A 22,798-nucleotide genomic window follows, 5' to 3' on the forward strand; every position below is an offset into this window, starting at 1 on the left:
ACTGGGCTGTACTGGGAGGGACTGGAGGGGCACTGGGGCTGTACTGGGCTGTACTGGGGATGAACTGGGCTGTACTGGGAGGGACTGGAGGGGCTGAATGGGCTGTTCCCGCCCTCCACTGCCTCCCATTGGCCGAGGCTCCTGCCTATCACGGCTCCAACCAATCAGCGTCAGGAATCATGGCTTTGGGAGCGGTGCCTGGAGTCTGCGCCATCTTTTCTTTTGCCTACAACTCCCGTCATGCTCTGCGGCCCCATAGAGCCCCAGTAAAGCCGGGACTACAACGCCCGTCATGCCCCGCGCTCCACAGAATCCCGGTACCGCCCCCATCTGTCCCATCAGTGTCCCCCAGACCCTCCGGGACCCCCAAGTGCCCCTCAGCGCCCATTCGGGACCACCAAAATATTACTGGCAAAGTACAAAAGAACAAGAAACTTTGGAAAAGCGTTTAATACAAATCCAATCCAACTTAAATCACTTGTCACAGCTGTAACTTCATTCCGTCAGCCCATTTAGCCTGGAAAGCCCTAAACACTGAAGTTGTTCAGGTACCCACAAATGTTCCATATAAAGAGCATTAGAAGGGGAGGAAAGAGAGAGAGAGACAGGAAGACAGAAGCTCCACAGAAAGACACACATGTGGCTCCCAGCTCCTGGGGCTCCAGTGCTGGCGAGACACAAACCCCAGGAGAAGGCAGAGTCCATAAGAGAGGCTGACATTGTGCTCCTTGGTTTTAAGCCCCTGGGCCTTCGTGGGCCTCCCCCCAGTTGGGACTTCTGATATCTCAGGTGTTCAGAGCTGGGTGAGCGCTGTCCCATCTGTGTGACTGATTGACAGCTCAGCCCAAGGTGTCTGGGGACATTGATCTCATCCAGCCTCTGACAGAGACCACGGTGACACTGGGGAACCTCATGGAGCCTCATGGAGCCATGGGTCAGTTGTGACAAGGCAGGTCCAAGGACACCCTGGTGACACTGGGGAACCTCATGGAGCCATGGGTCAGTTGTGACACTTTGGGGACCTCGTGGAATCAGAGGGGACCATTGGGAAGCTCCCATGGATCCAAGGGCCCAGGGTGACACTGTGGAGCCCAGAGTGTCACAGAGGAGCCATTGTGACACTGTGGGTCCCCATGGAACCAAGGGAACATGGGACAGGCTGATGCCTTAAGTTTTAGCTTCCATATTTTCCCAATTCTGTCCTGTATCTGTAACTCTAAACTTCATGCAGAGTGTCAGCAAGTTTTCTTACAGTGTAGTCAGACAAAACAATCCTTTTCCTGCCCGAGAACCAAAGACACCGCTGCAGCTTTGGGCCCAAAAAGTGAAAACAACAGCAAATTGAGGAGAGCAGACTGGGAGGGTGGGGCTGCATAATCTGAAGGTGTAATTGGACAATTAACCTCAATATGGAAATGAACCAAATCTTACAAAAGTGTGAAAATGCGTGACCTGGCATCCATCCTGGATGTACCCTCAGCCAGGCCCTTGTGCTGCCCAGGTGAATCCTTTGAAGGCCTTTTTAATAAATCCCCACTTTACTCCTGTAACACTGTCCAGCCTCTGCTCTAGGTGGCCTCTCAAGGCATCAAGGCCTGGCTGGCTGGGCCACCTGGGGGCCACCTGACAGGTCCAGCTGACCTTGGCATGTCCAGGGCTGCTGCTCATCTGCCCCTGGAGCACTGGGGCTCGGTGCTCTCCTTCCTGTGGAAAGAACTGTCCTTCTCCTCCAGGTGCCCATGGCCAGCATTTGGATTCCTCTTCTTAGTTTGCTTCTATGCAAAGATTGTTCCCAGATGAAATCTGCCAGGACAGACAGGTCTGGCTGGCTTGGCCACCCAGGGGCCACCTCTCATCTTCCTGTGAAACACTGGGACCCTGTGCTTTTCTTTCTTATGGGAAAAAAGCACCTTTCACATCCAGGCACCCATGGCCAAAGTTGGGAATCCACCTCCAGGATTCCCTATATCCAAGGATTTCTCCCAGGTGAAAGCTTCCAGGAGAGACAAGTCTGGCTGGCCTTGGTTTCCAAGGAGCTGATTCTTATCTGCCTTTGAAACACTGGGGCTTTGTGCTTTCCTTTATGATGAAAAGAACTCTTCTTCCTGCCCAGGTGCCCATGGCCAGAACTGAGATTCCACCTTCAAAATTCTGAATATCCAAGGATTTCCCCCAGATGAAAGGTGCCAGGAGAGACAGGTCTGGCTCTCTTGGCCTATGGTGACCACCTCTCATCTTCTTCCAAAACACCTGGGCTCCACGCTTCTCTTTCCTGTGGGAAAAACCATCCATCTTGACCAGATGCCTGTGGCCAAAGTTTGGAATCCTCCTCCAGAATTCCCTAGGTCCAAGGATTTCTCAGTGACAAAAGCTGCCAGGACAAACAGGTCTGGATGGCTTGGCCTCCCAGGAGCCTTCTCTCTCTGCTTCTGCCCCTGCAACAGTGGGGCTCTGGGCTTTCCTTCCTATGGAAAAGAACCATCCTTCCTAACAATGCAGAAATGGCCAAAACCGGGGTTCCACCTCCCAGATTCCCTAAATCCAAGGGTTGCTTTCAGACAAAAAAATACCAGAACAGAGAGGTCTGGCTGCCCTTGGCCTCTGATGGTCACCTTTCATCTGCCCCTGAAACACCGGTGTTCTGTGCTTGCCTTCCTATGGAAAAGAACTGTCCTTCTCCTCCAGGCAGCCAGGTCTGAAACTGGCATTCCACCTCTAAAATTCCCTATATCCAAGGACAAAATCTGCCAGCACCATCTGATCTGGCTGCCCTTGGCCTCTGGTGGCTGTGGCTCATCTGCCCCTGCAGCACTGGGGCTGGGTTGTTCCCTTCCTGTGGAGACCATGGTGGCACGGTGAGGACCTGGTGGAACCATGGAGTCCATTGTGACACTTTGGGGCCACGGTGACACCACGGAGCTCCATGGAACCCAGAGACCACCATGACTCTGTGGGGCCTTGTGGAACCGTGGAGACCATCCCAACCCTTCAGGGCCTCGTGTCACCAAGGGGGCATTGTGACACCTCAGGGCCTCCTGGAAGCAAGAGACCATTGGGACACTGTGGGGATCCATGGAATGAGGGGAACAGGCAACAGGTCTGGCAGGCTTGGCCTCCCAGGGACCACCTGACAGGTCTGGCTGATCTTGGAATGTCAAGGACTGCTTCTCATCTGCCCATGAACCACTGGGGCTCCGTGCTTTCCTTGCTATGGAAAATAACTGTCCCTCTTTTCAGACATCCATGGACAAAATTGGTACTTCCCCTCAAAAATTTCCTGTATGCAAGGGTATCTGCCAGAAAAAGACCTGCCAGCTCTGGCTGGCCTTGGCCTCTGATGGTCGCATCTCAGTTGCCTCAGAAGCACTGGGGCTCTGTGCCTTCCTTCCTGCAGAAAAGAACTGACCCTCTTGTCCAGGGGCCATGGCAGGAGCTGGAATGTGGCCGCCAAAATTCCATCTATCCTAGGATTGCTCCCAGACAAAAGCTGCCAGGACAGACAGTTCTGCCTGGCCTTGGCCTCTGGTGATATGAGCAGAATGTTTTCCTTTGCAAACACCTTGGACAGGGCCCAGAGATCTCCCGAGCTGGGTTTTGCAGGCCTCAAGAACATAACCCACGTATGGAGGCTGATGTGCCTGGGCTCAGCTGTGAAGAGACTGAGGACAGATCAGGAGTGGCCTGGCAGGGCTTGAAAGGTGGATTCTGAAATGGTGGAGCTTTTCTCCATAGTGGGAATCAGGCAGGGAGAGAAATTATGCCCCAAATGCAGCTGGGGAAGTCCAGACTGGACACAGGAGGAGAAAGGAATTTCCCTCCCAGGGCAGGGCTGTGGTGCAGCACATCCCCAGCAGGAGCCTGGAGCAGCCCAAGGCTTTGTGTGGCCAGGCAGGGGCAGCAGGAGGCAGAGCTGCCAGCAAAGGAAGGGCCAGCGAGGTGGGGCAGCCGGGGGTGACGACAGCCTGCAGGGACAGAGGCGCAGGGCAGGGACACCGTGGGACAGCCTGGGCTGCAGAGGGCTCAGGGATGTGCAGCAGCTGCAAGGCCCTGACAGAGCCAACCTGTGCAGCCCTTTGGCCATGGCTGCTGGCCCTGGGCCTGAGGCCACCAGGGGACAAGTGACCCTTGCAGCCCTGGGGCCTCAGTGCCTCCTTGTCCCTGCTCAGCAGCCTGGCAGGGGCCGCCCCATGGTCCTGCCCTTGGCACTGCACATCCCCACATGCCAGTGCCCATCCCGGGAAGAGCCCTGAGCAATGAGGGAGGGACAGGATCTGCCTTGCCAGGGGCTGGGGCTCAGGCCTGTGCCCTTTGCATTCCTGAAACACATCCAGGTTTGCTCAGCACCAGAGACACCTTTCCCTTGCTTGTGCCCAGCTGTCATCACTGACTCCAGTGTTCTGCTCTGACGGGAACCTGGGGAAACTTTCTCAGTCCTGTTCCTCAGTGGGACCCATTAAAACTTCAAGAAACTTTGGAGTTTTAATTTAACTTTGAGTTCTTTAGAAGTTTTTTGAAGACACTCTCAGGGACTGAGTCTGATGTAAACAACACCAAAGCCCTGAGAGGGTCATTAAAGTTTTCCTATTCCAGTTGTGAAGAAAGATTTCAATCTGCTTGTAAGAAATACACATTCCTGTTTTAAAGCGTGTAATTTATTACATTTCTCTTTAGATCAGAGGCTATTCAGCATTCTATGATTGATATTGACCCAGGGTCTCCCCTCAGGAGCTCTGGCCTGCTCAGAGAAGCTGTGCCCTGAGCTCTGGCCCAGCGTGGACAACCTTGCTCCACATTGCCCCAGCCCATCCTGTCTGTCCTCACTCACCTGGGACCTGCTGTGCCTGCAGAGCTGGCTGCACCCAGCCTAAGAGGGGCTTTCCCTTTTTCTATGTTTGGAACAATCTAAAACCCCTGAGTTTCCCCATGAAAACAGACACCCTCCTCAGGTGTGTGCCAGCCCAAGGTGCCACCAAAACTCCTCCAGACCGGCCCAGGGCCAGCTGTGAGGGTGGATCATCAGCCCCAGCTGCACTGGGCACTGCAAGGGGCTGTGGCCATGGGCACTGCACTGACCCCACTGCTGGGTTTGGCTGCCACGGCAGCCCTGAGAAATTAAACTGTCCTTGGAAACACTGGGGAGGACTGGGACATACTGGGGAACACTGGGAATGCTGTGGGAGACACTGGGACATACTGGGAGTGATCCTGTGGGGCACTGGGACAGCCTGGGAACATGAGGAATGCTGAGGGGGAATCTGGGTGGGCTGGGACACACTGGGACATACTGGGAGTGAAACTGTGAGTGAAACTGGGGGATACTGGGACAAACTAGGGACATTGTGGGGAAGACTGGGCAATACTGGGGCATACTGTGGATGACATTGGGATGAACTGGGAGGGCCTGGGAATGAACTCAGGTGTATTGGGAGGGACTGGGCTGTACTGGGAAAGATTGGAGGGGAACTCGGTTTCTACTGGGCTGTACTGGGGATGAACTGGGCTGTGCTGGGACGCCCTGGAGGGGCACTGGAGCTGTACTGGAATGGGCTGTTCCCGTCCCCGCCACCTCCCATTGGCGGAGGGTCCCGCCCATCACTGCTTCCAACCAATAAGCGTCAGGGATCATGGCTTTGGGGGCGGTGCCTGGGGGTCTGCGCCATCTTTTCTTTTGCCTACAACTCCCGTCATGCCCCGCAGCCCCATAGAGCCCCGTTAAAGCCGGGACTACAACGCCCGTCATGCCCCGCGCTCCACAGAACCCCGGTACCGCCCCCATCTCTCCCGTCAGTGTCCCCCAGACCCTCCGGGATCCCCAAGTCCCCTCAGCGCCCATTCGGGACCCCCCAAAAGCGTCCCCGGATCCCCTGAGTGCTCCCAGCCCCACAGGTGCCCGGTACAGCCACTTCTGGGAATTCCTCTCCTCTCATCCCCCGCGGCCCCAGAGCCCCTCAGAACACAGTTCCGCGCCTAAAATTCCTGCCGCGCCCTGCGCCCTGAGGAACCCGGTTAAATCTCCCCAAGCTCCCCCGAGTGCTCCCCGGACCCCGAAGGGCCCCAAATTCCCCTCGCTGACCTCCAGGGCCCCGGACCCCCGAGTGCTCCCCCGGACCCCGAACTGCCCCTCAGGATCCCTGAGTGCCCCTCCAAGCGCCCGCCCGGCTCCCCCAGGGGTCCCCAGACCCTCAAGTTCTCTCTGAATTCCCTCCCCAGACACAAAACTGCCCCAAATGTGCCCAGAAATGTCTCCGTGGGCCCCAAAGTGGCCGCTTTCACCCTGTCTGTGAAAATGATAAAAATGATGATAAAAATAATACAAATAAAGGAAAATACAATAAAGGGGGTAAAATCAATAGCCAATAGTGGTCAATGAATTAATGAAGGGAATTGTGTTACTTAGAACCAATGACCAATCCGTTTTTGGTTGCAAAAAACATACAGAGATTTTTTTATAGAAGCATTAAGATGAAATGTTAAAATATAGAATAATATTTTTATGCATAAGCAAAATAAAATTTTAATTATTATTATCAAAAATCAATCAGTTTAATTAATTTAATTAAAAATTCACTTAATTTTAATTATGAAGAAAAATGCACAATTTTTAAAAAATGTTTTGGGATGTCAGTCCCAGGTGGGCAATATCAGGGGGTAAGGGGATGTGGTAAATGGATGTGATTCATGCTGAATAAGTTGTGTCCTAGATTGCAAGGCAAGATGTATTCAATTGCCATCTGTTAGAGGTTGGTTCACTGCATTGTTTATTTTATCTTTTTATTTTCTTCCCTAATAAAGAACTGTTATTCCTGCTCCCATATTTTTGCCTGAGAGTCGCCCTTAACTTCAAATTTATAGCAATTTACAGGGAGGGGTCTGCATTTATTTTTTTCCCCATTTCAGGGAGGGTCCTGCCTTCCTTAGCAGACTCCTGTCTTTGCAAACCAAGACAGATTTTGGCACCCAACGTGCAGCTCGAGGGCACAGAAACAAAAAAGAGAATAACAGTTCTTGAGTAATCCAATTTCTGTGTGCTGCTACAGAAACCTCGTTCAGCGGCACCCTGTGCTCCAGCCTGCCCTGGTTTGGGTGACACGGAACCGTGGCTGCATTTCTCCATTTGCAGGCCCTGATCTAAACACGGCTCCTACAGCCAAGGCTGCTGTGGCTGTTCTCCGGTTTGTTTTATGGGTGAATAAGGGGAAGAATTCATGGATCTTTAACTTCCTCTGGGAAGCAGGCACATGGATTCACAGCTGTCACACACTGACTGTGTGCTTTTGGGGTTACTTTAATAGTGGCACCTACTGTGAGGAAATGACACCAGGGGAAATTTTCTCCCAACCCTTTAACCATCTCTTTGGGTTTGCCCCACCAGTTTGTGAAGGGCTCAGATCCACTCCAAATACCAATGATCTCATACAGGGGCTGTGTTGCTGTTAGCCCTGTTCTATTTGGCACTGAGAGACAAGGGAAGATTAACCTGGATAACCACCCTGACACCCAGCCCAGAACCTGACACGGCCCCAGAGACCAGGGATGCTGCTGCCCCAGAGCCTGACCCTGCCCCACAGCCACCCCAGATATGAACCACCCAGACTGGGTGGGGGTCTGGTGAGGGAGATGCAGGAGATGCTGAAGGAGTGCATTCCCCAGCTGGTGAGAAGCCCTCCCCCTGCCCCAAAAAAGGAGAGTCTGATGGGGCAGCAGTGGAACCCACAGATGTTACAACTGTCCAGGTTCAGCTGAGCCACAAAGGCAGCCACAGCCAGCAGCAGTCGCCCCTGTAGAAACAAGGAGGTCTAAGATGGAATCAGAGCACCCAGATAAGGGAAGGCCCTCACAACCCACAGGGGAGCCAGAGGTTGCGATCATCACGAGTCCCTGACGTACAAAAGTCTCTGTAACAAGGACATTGAACGACGGAGACGTGAGGCTTATACAACCTGACTGCTTCAAGACTGAGACCTCATGGGTACAGGTGTCCAGCTAGATGGTGGTGAGGCAAGGAATTTGGGACCCATGACCCAAGGCTCAGGTATGAATCAGATTTTTGTAAGGGAGCCAGGGTCCCTTTCCCTCTGGGAGCGGATTTTAATGAGTGTCAGAGAGAGGTTTGTCCACGGGGAGAGAATGCAGGAGCACCAGCATAGAACGTGCTGGAAAACCCTTGAGGAAGGGATCCAACAGCTGAGGGAAGTGGCAGCATTGGAGGTACTCTTTGGGAGGGATGGACAGCATGATAATGACCCCAACAAGGTCAGGGGCACAGGGCAAATGCTGTGGAGTCTGGCAAGGCTGGGGCCATCTCAGTACACCACCTTCACTGCCACGATCAATGCTGATAACAGCCGAGAGACAGTGGGCTCTGCTGCCAACAGCTGAGAAATTGTGAGAGTATGATCCATGGCCCAGTGCAGGCTCATGGCTCTGCTGTGGGCAAGGAACTCAAAGAGGAGATGAGGGAGATGAGGGTGGAGGTGAGGAGGAACAGTTCCCACATTGCCCCAGTGCGAGTCACAGGCCCCAAAGTCAGAGCCCAACGTTCCCCAGCCAGAGAGAGAGGGTACGCCCCACGGGCTGGCCTGGGGTTCTTTCTGCGTGACCATGGGGAAGACATGGGAAGGTGGGATGGGAAACCCATTTCTGTCCTGGCAGCGTGGGTGTGTCAGCTCAAGGAGGGAAGCACTGACTGAGGGAATTCCAGTAAAGTGAAGGCAGCCTCAACCTCCCATGACCGTGCTTCCGAGTATGATTTGTCAGATCACCTTTAAAGTACCTCTACCATGTATGCCTAGGAAAAAAATTTTATCCAGGGCTAGAGGGGCCCTGCCTCTATCCAGGGAGAGGCACGGGAAAACTGGATCTTTTGGTCAGTGTGGATCCGATGGCCTGGCACATCAGAGCCACAAAAATATAAAGCCTTAGCTGATACTGGTGCACAGTGTACCCCAATGCCATCGGGACATGTGGGGCAGAACCTGTTTCCATTGCCGGGGTGACAGGGGGATCGCAGCAATTGACCCTGGTGGGAGCCGAGGTGAGCCTGACTGGGAATGAGCAGCAGAAACATCCATTGTGACCGGCCCAGAGGCCCCGTGTGTTCTGGGCATAGACTTCCTCCAGAACGGCTGTTACAGAGACCCAAAGGGACTCAGGTGGGCTTTTGGCATAGCTGCTGCAGAGGCAGAGGACATTAAGCAATTGAACACCTTGCCTGGACTGTCAGAGAACCCATCTGCAGTAGGACTCCTGAGGGTGGAAGAGCAACGAGTGCCAATTGCCACCTCGACAGTGCAGGGCCAGCAGTATTGAACGAATCGGGATGTTGTGATCCCCATCCACAGAATGATCCGTGAGCTGGAGAGCCAAGGGGTGGTCAGTAAGGCCCACTCACCCTTCCACGTCTGGTCTGTGCACATGTCTAATGGAGAATGGAGATTGACTGTAGACTATTGTGGCTTGAATGAAGTGACTCCACTGCTGAGCGCTGCTGTGCTGGACATGCTGGAACTCCAGCACAAGCTAGAGTGCAAGGCAGCAAAGTGGTACGCCCCTGCTGACATTGCTAACGCGTTTTTCTCCATTCCTCTGGCAGCAGAATGCAGGCCTCAGTTTGTTTTCACCTGGATGGGCGTGCAGTACACCTGGAACTGACTGCCCCAGGGGTGGAAACACAGCCCCACCATCTGCCATGGACTGATCCAGGCTGCACTGGAAAAGGGTGAGGCTCCAGAACACTTGCAATACATCAACGGCATCATTGTGTGGGGGAACACGGCAATGGAAGTGTTTGAGAAAGAAGAGAGGATTGTCCAAATTCTGCTGGAAGCTTTGCCATCAAGAAGAGCAAAGTCAAGGGACCTGCCTGAGAGATCCAATTCCTTGGGTAAAGTGGCAAGATGGACAGAGTCAGATTCCAACTGAGGTCATCAATAAGATCACCGTGATGTCTACCCAGCACCAAGAAGGAAACACAAGCTTTCCTAGGTGCCATAGGTTTTTGGAGAATGCCCATTCTCAAGTACGGCCAGATTTTGAGCCCTCCCTACCTGGTCGCCCGCAAAAAAAAAACAATTTCCACTGGGGCCCTGAGCAGCAACAAGCTTTCACCCAGATCAAGCAGGAGATCGCTCATGCTGAAGCCCTTGGCCCAGTCAGGACAGGACCAGATTTCAGAAGTGTCTTCAAAGTGGATAGACTATATTGAAAACAATGCAGAGATAATTGTTTTGTCCTTTTAACTTTTCTTACTTATATCTTGATATCAGCAATATCCAATTGATATTGACCCCCAGCACCTTGTTATACAATCTGAATACATATGAAAATCATGATCCTTCATGGCTGACAATCAATAACACTTTGTCCCTACCCACCCCCCACCATTTCCCTCATCCAACCCCTGGCACTCCTATGGATCAGGAATGTTGTGGCCAGAAGGACCAGGGCAGTGATTCTTCACCTGCGAGACAGAGTGAAAATTTAACAGGGTAGAAATCCATTTGGATTTCGGTGAAATGTGCTCCTTTGAGCTTGCTAACATGAGTGAAATATTCTGTTTAGTCTGGTAACTGCAGCACTAGCAAAGTTGCCCCAGCTAAAGAGAAAGAATGCAAATTTCCACACTAAAAAGAGATAAGAAAGACTCCTTGGGCCTTTAAACAGACCACGCAGAGTGACCCAGGAGTTCTTTCTGTACTTTCTGACAAAAACAAGTGTAACTAGCTCTAAGTGTAACATTAAATCATCAGAATGAATATGCATGAACCTATTGTGAAATTCAATGCCTATGGAAATTAATTAAGGGTAATAAAAAAGTTTTGGGACTTCTTAGGGGTGTGCATGTCCATTGAAGGGCGATGAGTCCCTACATGTGTCCAGCGCTGCAAATAAACATACCATTCCCTACAAATCTTTATTGGAATTGTGGGGTTTTTATTTTTCATCCATGTTTCACCTGTGCTGGGCACTGGTTGGGCAGCACCTTGAGTGCTGGGTCCAGTTCTGGGGTCCCCAATTTAGGAAGTGTCGGAGTCCAGGACACTGCAGCACCAAGGGAATCAACAGGGCACTCTGAGGCCTCATGGAACCAAGAGGCCACTGTGACCCTGCAGGCCCTTGTGGAACCATGCAGAGCTTTGTGACAGAGCAGGACCTCGTGTCATGATGGGGCCACTGTGACCCTGCAGGGCTCCAGTGACCCAAGAGGCCTGAGCTACTCCTCAGGGACTCATGGAATGAAGGAAACATGTTTGACACCGTGGTGGCCCTTGGGACCAAGAGGCCATTGTGGCACTGTGGAAGCAAGGAGAGCATTGTCGCCCTGCCAGACCTCATGGAACCAAGAATCCACTGTGACACTGCAGGGCCTTGGGGACCACGGTGACATTGTGACACTGCAGGGCCCAAGGATCCAAGGGACTTTGTGACACCAAGGGATCCCATGGAACCAAAGGGACATTGTGACACTGGGAGGCCTCATGGAATCATGGAGACCACTGGGACACTCTGGGGCCTCATGGAACCCTGGTGATACGAGGTTGTCTGGGAGTGTTGATCTGCTGGAGGGTAGGAGGGCTCTGCACAGAGCCCTGAACAGCCTGGATCCAGGGCCCAAATCCAACAAGGTGAGGTTTAACAAGTCCCAGTGCTGGGTCCTGCACTTTGGCCACAACAACCCCTGCAGCGCTACAGGCTGGGGACAGAGTGGCTGGACAGCAGCCAGGCAGAAAGGGACCTGCAGGGACTGATGGACAGCAGGCTGGACATGAGCCAGCAGAGTGCCTAGGTGGCCAAGACGGCCAATGGCTCCTGGCCTGGATCAGGAATGGTGTGGCCAGCAGGAGCAGGGCAGTGATTCTTCCCCTGTGCTGGGCACTGGTTAGGCAGCACCTTGAGTGCTGTGTCCAGTTCTGGGCCCCCAATTAAGGAAGGACATGAAGGGGATGGAGCATGTCCAGAGAAGGGCAACAAGGCTGGTGAGGGGTCTGGAGCACAAGTCCTGTGAGGAGCGGCTGAGGGAGCTGGGTTTGTTGATATTGGAGAAGAGGAGGCTCAGGGAAGAAATGGTGGTGTCAGGGCACACGTTGGACTTGATGATATCCAGGGTCTTTTCCAACCTTGCTGATGCTGGGATTCTCTGAAACCACCCTTGGAGCAGTTGCAGGAGGAGCCCTGGGCCTCCTCTTCAGAAGCTCCAGCAGCCCAGGTCCCTCAGCTTCTCCTCACAGCCCCAAAGCCCATCCTGTCAGTCCTGCAGAGCCTCTGCAGCTCCTCCTCACTGCCCAGAACAGGGAGCCCCAGAGCCAGACACAGAAGCCCAGATGTGCCCCCCTGGCCTGGGGTGCCTCTGGCAAGGGAGCAGCACCAGGCACTGCAGGAGCCTGCAGACAATTCCTGCAGCACTTGTGGGATGATCCTGCTCCCCAAGGGATGTTCCCATGGTGCCAAGTCAGGAACTGCAATGGGGAGTGGGGCCAGAGAGGAAAGGGCAAACAGGGATGGGCTGTGTGCAGGGGAGGGAACAGGGGTGCGCAAGAGGAAGGAATCTGGACCAGGGAAGAGTAAAGAAAGCAAAGGGGAAGCCAAGGAAATGCTCAGGGCAGTTTGGGGGTGGCTGCCAGCCAGCCCTGGCTCTGAGCAGCAGCGTCTGCAGTGGGACAGGAAACTCCCAGCTGATGGGAACAAACTTTCTGGCTGACTGCAGAGGCCAGGACAAAGCTGAGTGGTTTCCCTGGCGTCCCCCAGCCCTTCCTGGCCCCAGGGGCTGATGGCATTTGTGCTGCCTCAGGTCCATGTCCCCACAGCACCAGCATGGGGGTGCTCCCGCCTGCTGTGTGCAATGCAAACAGGGGCTGCTGAGCCAGGGCTGCCGTGTCTGTGCCTGCAAGGATGTGGCACCTCTGTGAGCTGGGGGAGAGGCCAGGGCTGCAGAGGGGGGATGTTGTTGGCAGCTCCATGAGGACGCTCTGGGACGCTGCCCTGGGCTGTGCAGTGCACTGGGGATGGATCAGCCCCTGCTCTGCTGCTCCTTCCCGTCTCCCCCAGGGCCCTTGCAGAGCACAAGCCGTGCTGTTTGCCCCCAGCCTGCCCACGGCCAGCCTGGGGCTGCTCACGGGGGTTTTCTGTGCTGAGCATTGGCCTGGCCGTGTTCCTGAGAGAGCCTGGGCAAGGAGCCTGGAGCCCCCAGGCCCTGGCCTGAGGCGTCAGCGCTGCCCCAGCAGTGCCCATGGCCTGTCCCTGCTGCAGCCCCGGCACTGCCACCCCCAGGACTGTGCCCGGCCCCGAGAGCTCTCAGGCCCTGCAGCAACACCAGGGCCACCAGGGCAGCGGGGCAGGGCCACGGGAGCAGCACTGGCAGCACCAAGTGCTGCTGCTCCTGGGCACAGCTGCTGTGCCAGCACTGATCTGCCCCAGCTCTGCACACAGACATTGCTGCTGCAGCTCCAGAGAAGGTAATAAAAGGGCATCTCTGAAGAACAATCTACTGGGAAATCCTTTAACTCCTTTAAAGCTGCTGAGAGTGCAACCCCTCATTGACACAATCTGTGGCCACAGGGAAGATGGAGAGAAACAAAATGAGAAATGGCACAAACAATTATATTTCTTTGTGGAAAATATGAAAAAAGTAAAACGAAGAAAAAGAACCTCCGCATGAAACCAACAATAAGTATCAAATTTGACTTTTAATACAAGTGATTTAAAGCAATTGGCTAGCAGTTTAATGTTCCTGAAAGCATCCAGTCATCAGTCTCCCCACTGCAGCCTTGAGCTCCTTGTTCCTCAGGCTGTAGATGAGGGGGTTCAGGGCTGGAGGCACCACCGAGTACAGAACTGACAAGGCCAGATCCAGGAATGGGGAGGAGATGGAGGGCAGCTTCAGGTAGGCAAATATTACAGTGCAGAGGAACAGAGCAACCACGGCCAGGTGAGGGAGGCAGGTGGAAAAGGCTTTGTGCCGTCCCTGCTCAGAGGGGATCCTCAGCACAGCCCTGAAGATCTGTACATAGGAGAAAACAATGAACAGAAAACATCCAAATGCCAAACAAGCACTAACAGCAATAAGCCCAAGTTCCCTGAGATAGGATTTGGAGCAGGAGAGCTTGAGGATCTGTGGTATTTCACAGAAGAACTGGCCCAGGTCATTGCCATGGCACAGGGGGAGGGAAAATGTATTGGCTGTGTGCAGCAGTGAATAGAGAAAGGCACTGGCCCAGGCAGCTGCTGCCATGTGGGCACAAGCTCTGCTGCCCAGGAGGGTCCCGTAGTGCAGGGGTTTGCAGATGGACACATAGCGGTCGTAGCACATGATGGTCAGCAGGAAATACTCTGTTGCACCACAGAAAACAAAAAAGAAGACCTGAGCAGCACATCCTGTGTAGGAGATGTTCCTGGTGTCCCAGAGGGAATTGTGCATGGCTTTGGGGACAGTGGTGCAGATGGAGCCCAGGTCGCTGAGGGCCAGGTTGAGCAGGAAGAAGAACATGGGCGTGTGCAGGTGGTGGCCGCAGGCTACGGCGCTGATGATGAGGCCGTTGCCCAGGAGGGCAGCCAGGGAGATGCCCAGGAAGAGGCAGAAGTGCAGGAGCTGCAGCTGCCGCGTGTCTGCCAGTGCCAGCAGGAGGAAGTGGCTGATGGAGCTGCTGTTGGACATTTGTGCTGCCTTGGCATGGGGATCTGTAAGAAAAGTAATCATAGAATAGTTAGGTTTAGAGAGGACTTTAAATATCCCAGCACAGCTTGGGGGCACTTTCCCCGACTGCCTGCCCAGGGCTCTGCTGCCTGGAGCTGTCTCTACCAGGAGCTGCTTCCCTGTGCCTAGGTTTGGGTCCTGACAGTGTTGCCAGAAATCAGCCCAGCACTGGGGACTCAGCTCTGCACTTCAGACCCCTCCCAGCTCAAGCAGTGCCCAGGGGCAGCTCTTGCTCTTCAGGCTCTGCTGGCAATGTCAGAGCAATCCTGAGGAGTCTGGAAAAGCAACACTGATGTTGCCTCTAAGGGGGCCTGTGCTGATTAATGTTACTCCCTGGCTTATTCACATTTGAGAGAATTTTTTTTTAATTTTGTAAACCTAAACTGAGAGATGAATATCTATGTGCAATTTCCCATCCAGGCAACCCAGAGCAGTCGATTAAAAGGCAGGATTTTCCCCTTTATGCATCCCCTGCCTTGCTGTGCTCCCATTATGATCTGCTTGGAAATGTTCTGCAGTTTAATGTCATGCTGGACACAGGTTCGAAAAATCCAGCAACGTCACCACACAAGGAGAATATTTCCAAGCCTTACCAGCTGTCTCCATCCACCCACACCTTGTCCCCCAGCACTGGGAGCAGCTCCAGGGCTGGCTGAGAGCTGTCCCTGGCAGGCAGCAGAGTCCCTGGCCCAGCACAGCGCCCTGGGCTGCAGGACCCTGCTCTGCAGGACAGCCCTGGGCACCCCTGGCTGCTCTGCACAGGAGATGAGCAGAGAACGCACTCACAGGGGCTGTGGGCATTGGCATGTTCCAGCTTTAGGAGATCTCTCCAGGAGCTGCAGCTGCATTGTCCTGCAGCCAGAGGTTCCTGTGCCAAGGGCTGGCAGTGATTCTGCCCCAGGCACTTCTCAGCCCCTTCCCAGCCCTGACTGATTGAAGCTCTCTGTGCCTCTGTGCTGTGCCCAGGCTGGCTGCAGGCAGTGCCCCAGCCCTGCTGGGCTGGGAGAAGAGCTGCTCAGCAAGAGAAATGTGATTTTGAAGCTCTGCTTGGTTACCAGGCTCACCCTCTGTGCCAGGAGCCCGGCCCAGCTCAGCAGCACAGACACAGCACAAGGACTTTAATGACCCTCTGGGGCTTTGTGCTCAGGCCCTGAACATCAGGCCCTGAGAGGGAGCTGCAGAAACCTCTCCAGAACTCCAAGTCCGAATCCAACTCCAAAGTTTCTTGGACTTTTAATGGGTCCCACTGAGAGACACGACTGAGAAAGTGTCCCCAGGCCCCAGGCAGAGCAGAGAACTGGAGGCACTGATGGCAGGTGGGGACAAAGAGAAGCCAAGTCTTGGTGCCCTGGGGCACAGCAGGGTCTGTGCCACCAAGGGCTGTGAGGAGACTCCTTGTCCTGAGGCCCTGGGGCCTCCTGGCACAGCCCCAGCCAGGCTGGGCACTGTCAGCCCCTGCTCCTGCCTTCAGCATCCCCCCCTAGCCCACATCCCAGTGGCCTCAAGGATCTGCTGGAAGGAGTCCCTGGGGAGCCTTGGTCAGGAATGGCCCTGGGGGCTCCTTCATGCTCCCAGGGACTGCAGGTTTTTCAAAGGACTTTGGCTTTTGCTTTTGCCTTGGAGTCTCTGAGAGCTTTGTGCAATCATGGCCTCCAATATTCTGCATTAATTAGTCCCTGGAGAGGCTTTGTCCAGAACAACACTCAGTGGGGCCCATTAATGCTTCAAGGTACTTCAGTTATTTTAAGGTACTTGGTGTTTCCCTTTTGCTACAGACTCTGTCAGAGGTTTGTGCAATCATGGCCCCAATTATCTGCTTTAATGAGTCCCTTGGGAGCTTTGTACTGACACTCAGTGGGGCTCATGAATACTTTGAGATTCTTAACTTTTGTAAGGTACTTTGGATTTTCCTTTCCACATTGAGATTTCTTTGTGCCATTTTCAGTCTCTGAGAGGTTTTTGTGCTATCCTGGCCTCCAGTTCTCTTCTCCAAGGACTCCATGAAGAGCCTGTGGTATAGATGGACCTTTGTGGGTCCCATTAATGCTTTAGACTCCAACCACTTTGGGGTTTTCCTCTGACTTTGACTCCTGGAAAGGTTTGTGCAATTTCCTCTCAGGCCCTGAGGTTCCAAGTCTCAGCTCCAAATGCACCACAGGGCTCATTAGGAGCAAGCAAGTCCTGACAAACCATGGGTCTGCCTCAGTTTCTCCCTGCTCTAGTGCAGTTCATCAGGAAGTTTCTGTAGTGCTTTTGGTTCACCAATTTGAGATTTCTTGGCCAATGCATCAATTAGTGTGGTGGGTTCAGTGTTGGCTAATTACCAATGCACTCACTAGAATCTACTTACTAATTTCCTGCTGTGAGATAGGATTAGGAGAAAGGCAAAGTGGGCTCAAAACTTTAAAAGAGTGTCAAGAAAAGTTTATTAACAGTAACTAAATGAAAGAGTAATAAGAATCTGAACAAAATTTTCAGAAAACTTCCCCTCTCCATAAAACCTGGCAATGTAGAGGCAAAACCTGAAATTTTCAGTCAGTTTACCACCTCTACAATATTCTAATCTTTCTTCAGTTCACATCAGGAGAGAAGTACCTCTTGTTAATGTTATGGAGACTTCTCCACAGGAAAATAGTTATCTCATGGCTTTTCATTTCCACAAATAGCAGCTGCCTGGAGAAATATGCAATTGTGAACTCCCTCGCATATTTTCCCACCTTTTCCCACAGCTGTGCTTATGGGCCATGCCAAGTTACGGGGTATTAGTTTTGAGATGAGCTGTTTAAGAGCAAAGGTTCCCTTCATCTCTTTCTGAAATCATCTTCATCTCTGGGAACAGAGGTCTTCTTCTCTCCCTGAAGGCACAGGGTCTCATCACTTTTCTCCCTTTCTCTGTTCAAACCTCTCATTGGGGATCACAGCTACTGCAAGATTTACTTACTTTAGCACAGAGGCCTTTGCTGAAACAAGTCATCTCCCCATACTTTTCAATGCCTTATAGAGAAAAAGAGTCTGATGTATCAATGACATCCTTCTCCATAGCTTCAGCAGAGGATTCCAGCCCCAAGATCAAGGCATCTCCTCATCCCTCCCATCTGGGACTCAACTTCCTCTTCCCTGCCCTCGGTGTGTCCATGTTGCTCCTCTGTGTGCCTGCCCTGTGTCCTTTTCTCTCACTGGAGGGAGGATGGCAGCACTGGCAGAGTCAATATCTCCCGGGGCTGCAGATGGTTCCGTGAGCCCGGCCGGGCTCGGTGCTTGCGGCCGGAGCTGTTTTGCCATGGAGGTTTCTGCAGCGGCTGCGCTGGGGCTGTGTCAGGCTGGGCCGCGCTGGGGCAGGGCCAGGATCTCAGCAGCCAGGCCAGAGCCCAGCAGCAGCACGGCCGGGGCCGATGGCTTCTCCTGCCCTGCCCGCCGGCTGCGGGCGAAGCCCAAGGGCGGCAGAGCCTTGGCCGAGCCGGCCCGGCCCGGGGCTGCTCCTGGGGCCCGGCGGATCCTGGCCGGGCCCGGGCTGGCGGCGGGGCAGGGCTCGGCAGGGCCAGATGTCAGCACCCGCAGCCACGGCCCGGCCTCGGCCCCGCGGCCTCCCCTGCCCTGCCCGGCAGCCGATGGCGCCTGGCGGCTCCCTGGGAAGGGGCCCGGCCCCACGGCAGGAGCCGCCCGGCCCCACGGCCGAGACGGGGCTGGGCCGGCCTCGGCACCTCTGTGGGGCCAGAAGGGAGAGAGACCCAGCCAGGCTTTCTCATCTGTAACTTGTGTCTGCACAGAGGCGTCTGCAGCTTCCTTAGTGCTTTAACAGACTGTCAGCTCTCAAAGCTAATTACTGATTGGTTTTTGTCAGACACAGAGGAAACTGCTAGCAGCTTCTCTCAGGACATCACTTGCGTGATGCAAAAGCACCACAGCAGCACAGAGCACAGAGCTCCTTTGTCCATATGTAGTGGTCCTGTGCCCGAGACCTCAGAACCCATCCTTGGGAGATCTCTGGGTCCTCTCCAAGGTGTTTTCTAATGAAAACATTCAGCTCATAATCTAAGAAAATCACCAGAAGACAGGGCCAGCCTGACCTGTCTGTCCTGGCTACTTTTGTCTGGGAGAAATCCTTGGATATATGGAAATTGGGAAGCCAGATTCTAATTTTGGCCATGGTCCCTGGACATGAATGCTGGTTCTTTTCCACAGGAATGAAGGAACAGTGTGGCAATGTTTCCTGGGGGGATTAGAGGTGACCACCAGAGGCCAACCAGAGCTGCCAGATTTTCTTCTGAGTGATACCCTTGCATATAGGAAATGTTTTAGGGAGGATACCAATTTTGGCAATTGGCATCTGAAAAGACAGACGGTTCTTTTCCACAGCAAGGAAAGCATGGAGCCCCAGTGCTCCGGAAGTTGATGAGAGACAGCCCTTGGAATTCCAACATCAGCCAGACCTGTCAGGTGGCACCTGGGAGGCCAAGCCAGCCAGACCTGGTCCATGTTTCCCTCGCTTCCATGGGGCCCCACAGTGTCCCAATGGTCCCTTGCTTCCAGGAGACCCTGAGGTGTCACAATGCCCCCTTGGTGACACAAGGCCCTGAAGGGTTGGAATGGTCTCCATGGTTCCATCAGGCCCCACAGAGTCATAATGGTCTCTGGGCCCATGAAGCCCCACGGTGTCACCATGGCCCCTTGGTTCCATGGGCTCCAGTGGTGCCACAAGGATCCCCTTGGTTCCATGAGATGCCCACAGTGTCACAGGGATCTCTATGGGAAGGGAAGAACCGAGCCCCAGTGTGGCAGGGCAGCCATCAGAAGCCAAGGCCAGACAGACTTGATGGTACTGGCAGATTTTGGCTGGGAGCAACCCTTGGATATAGGGAAATTGGGAGTGGGATCCCAGTGTCAGACATGGACCCAGAGGAGAAAAACAATTCTTTTCCATATGAAGAAAAGCACAGAACTGTTTTGTGAGGGGCAGATGAAAGGCAGCCACCAGAAGCCAAGGCCAGCCAGGCCTCTCTGTCCTGATAGCTTTTGTCTGAAAGCAACCCTTGGACATAGGGAATGTGGGAGGTGGAACCGTGATTTCTACCATTTCTGTGTACATAAGAAGGGTGGTTCATTTCCATAGGAAGGAAAGCACAGAACCCCAGTGTTTCAAAGGCAGAAGAAGAAAGAGGTGGCTCCTGGGAGGCTGAGACAGCCAGACCTGTTCTTCCTGGAACCTTTTGTCATGGAGGAATCCTTGGATATATGGAATGTGGGAGGTTGAATCTCAATTTAGACCACAGACACCTTGAGAAGAAGGACAATTCTTTTCACTGGAAGGAAAGCACCAAGCCCCAGTGTTTCAAAAGCAGATGAGAGGCAGCTCTCAAGAGGTCAAGGGCAGCCAGACCTGTCTGTCCTGGCAGCTTTCACTTGGGAGCAATCCTTGGATGTACAGAGTTTTGGAGGAGGAATCCCAGTTTTGGCCATGGCACATGGAGGAGAAGGAGAGTTCTCTCCCATAGGAAGGAAAGCCCAGAGCCCCAGGGCTTCAGGGCAGGTGAGAAGCAGCCCGACATGCCAAGGTGGCCAGGTGGTCCCCAGGAGGCCCAGCCAGCCAGACCTGGTCCGTGTTCCCTTAGTTTGGTGGTGATGCCTTGAGAGGCTGCCTAGAACAGAGCTAGGCAGTGTTAAAGGAATAAAGCAGGTATTTATTAAAAGGCCTTCAAGGGATACACCTTGGGCAGTACAAGAGCCTGGCCCTGGCTCCATCCTAGATGGAGCCCAGGTCATGAGTTTTCACTGGGGCAAACAGGGGGATTTGGTCTGGCAGGATGTGTAAAACAATCTCCTGTAATATCTACTTGTTCTCACACAGAGCACTTGGCTACAGGGACACATTCCCATCGTTCCTGCCCAGGTTTCAGGATTCAAACACTGCTGTCCTTCCCAGGAGCTGTTCTTCAGCTGCCTCGGGAGGCCTTTTGGCCTCTGGACCCACACTCTGGCTCCATTATTAGCACTGCTGGATCCAAACCCTTTTTCTCCACCAACAGCAGTGTTTTGAAGTGGATCTCCTTTTTTCCCAATTGTTTTAAACACTGACAATGTCAATAATTGTGCTACCCTGTCATGGGTTTGAATAATCCAATCTTGTTTACTATCCTTTAACCAAATTACTTCATATCCCCTTGATAATCTGCATCAGTTCCTCCTCCCATGGCATGAGCACTTTGCAAGGCCAAGCTCCAGTGAGCAGTTACCAAACCAAAGTGTCCTGGAGGAATCTGGATTCCTGTTCCTGCATTGTTAACTCTCATTTGCTTCTGATTTATCCTGACTAATTCCAGTGGATGAAGGTCCAGCCCTGCAGCCTCTGGGCTGGCCCTGGCAGGGCCATCACACCCAGAACAATTTCCCAGGCAGTCCCAGTCTCACTGCCCAGGGCTGTATTTGCACACTGGGAGCAGCCATGCACAGCCAGGGGGTTTCCATTTCCCCAGGAGCCATTGTTAAGGGCATGGAGCGCATCTGGAGATGGGTTCTCCATGGGGACAGGTTCCCAGCACTCATTCTTTAAATGCTCTTTTAACAACACCTTCACCCATTCAACCAATCCTGCAGCTTGTGGATTGTCTGGTACATGAAAACCCCAGCACTCCTAATCACTGTATTTCTCATGTAACCCACAAAGCATTCCACACCACAGTATCAGCAAGCCCTATAAAAATAGCCAATTTCATCCCTTCCTCCTTTATTCATTGTATACAGTCTTGCAGAATTTACCACTGACATTTGCGTCTTGTCCAGTCCTTTTCTGTAGGGGATTCAGTGTCACAGCGAGGAGCCAAAGCTGACAAATTAGTATTGTCAGCATTATTTCACATTATCAATTTTTTATTATGTCAAAAAATATATATGATCACATTATATTTTTATATAACTGCTATTAATAATAATAATTATATTTCCCTTGCACAAATGAACCTGATTCATTATTTAAACCTTTCTCTGTCCCTCCATGTGGGAGCATTCCAAAAACAATTCTTCCTTCTGCTGGTGCTGTTTCAAATTTGCTGTTAACAAAATTCACCCTCATCTTCCCAAACCCACAAGTTTTTTTCTTTCTTCCATATGCAATTTTTGGATGCATTTTAAGGCATCCAGGGGTTCAGCCTCTTTTAACCGACTGTCCCACTGCTCACATGGTGCTCCCACCTCAGCCCACTCCAGAGTTAGGGAACTCCAGGGAAGGGCTTCCCATCTGGGAATTTCTGATGGGACTGATTCCTCACATTTACATATAAAAAGTGACATTTTGTTGTGATCTGGCCAGACTGTGCCAGTTTTGTTTTACCCCTGGGCAGGGTCAGCACCAAAGGCACAGACACCAGCTGAAGGAACCAGTGCCATTGAGTGTAGCTCAAAGCACAAAGGATCACAGCAGGAGCAGCTCAGCAATGCACCCAACCATCACCACCAAAGGTTGCAGCAGTGGCTAAGAAAGATCCAGCACCAGTTACCCTCAGGCTTTGCCATCCCCCAGATCCACACAGCAGCTGGGGAAGCTGTCACAGCCAAGGGCTGCAGAGCCACTCCTGGAAACTGGGAATTCCTGCAGGTGCCTCCAGCCACAGGTGAGGCTCCAGCCTCGCTGGGAGAGGGCCCAGCTCTGACAGTGCTGAATGAACAGACTGACAGCACTTCTGCTGCGAGAGCATCTGGAGCCCCAGAAACCCCAAAACCGCTCCAGGACCCCCAGACCCCTCCCGAAACTCCCCCCGGATCCCTCCCCAAAGGCCCCGATCCCCCCAGCCCCTCCCCAGCCCCCAGCCCCAGCCTCTGTGCGGACCCCCCTCCCCAGCGGCGCCGCCCCAGCCGCTCCCGCAGCTCCGGCCTCTCCCAGCGCCTCCCCCGCTCTGGCAGCGCCGCCCGCAGGGCCCGCCCGAGCCCGCTCCCGGCTCCCTCTGATTGGCTGCCGCGGCGCGGGGAGGCGGGCGCTGCTGAGGGGAGCCGCACGCTGATTGGTCGGTTCGGCACGGGGCGCGCCTCTATTGGCTGGGGAGCCCGCGCGCGTGGAGGAGGCGGGAAACTGTGAGGGGAGCGCGGCTGAGGAGGAGCTGAGGGGGGGCCGGGGGGAGC

At 53.5% G+C, this 22,798-nt stretch overlaps 1 protein-coding gene across 1 annotated transcript; it reads right to left on the reverse strand.

Moving 5' to 3' along the window:
• Nucleotides 1–13,514: 13,514 nt before the first annotated feature.
• LOC146764126 (olfactory receptor 14J1-like) lies at nucleotides 13,515–14,800 on the reverse strand. The gene has a single exon (XM_085565571.1). It carries the CDS (start codon nucleotides 14,690–14,692, stop codon nucleotides 13,718–13,720), a length of 975 nt encoding a protein of 324 aa, XP_085421697.1. The 5' UTR covers nucleotides 14,693–14,800; the 3' UTR covers nucleotides 13,515–13,717.
• Nucleotides 14,801–22,798: the final 7,998 nt, after the last annotated feature.

This window comes from Lonchura striata, chromosome 36 (genome assembly GCF_050655825.1).
Source record: "Lonchura striata isolate lonStrDom1 chromosome 36, ASM5065582v1, whole genome shotgun sequence".
Taxonomy (NCBI): domain Eukaryota; kingdom Metazoa; phylum Chordata; class Aves; order Passeriformes; family Estrildidae; genus Lonchura; species Lonchura striata.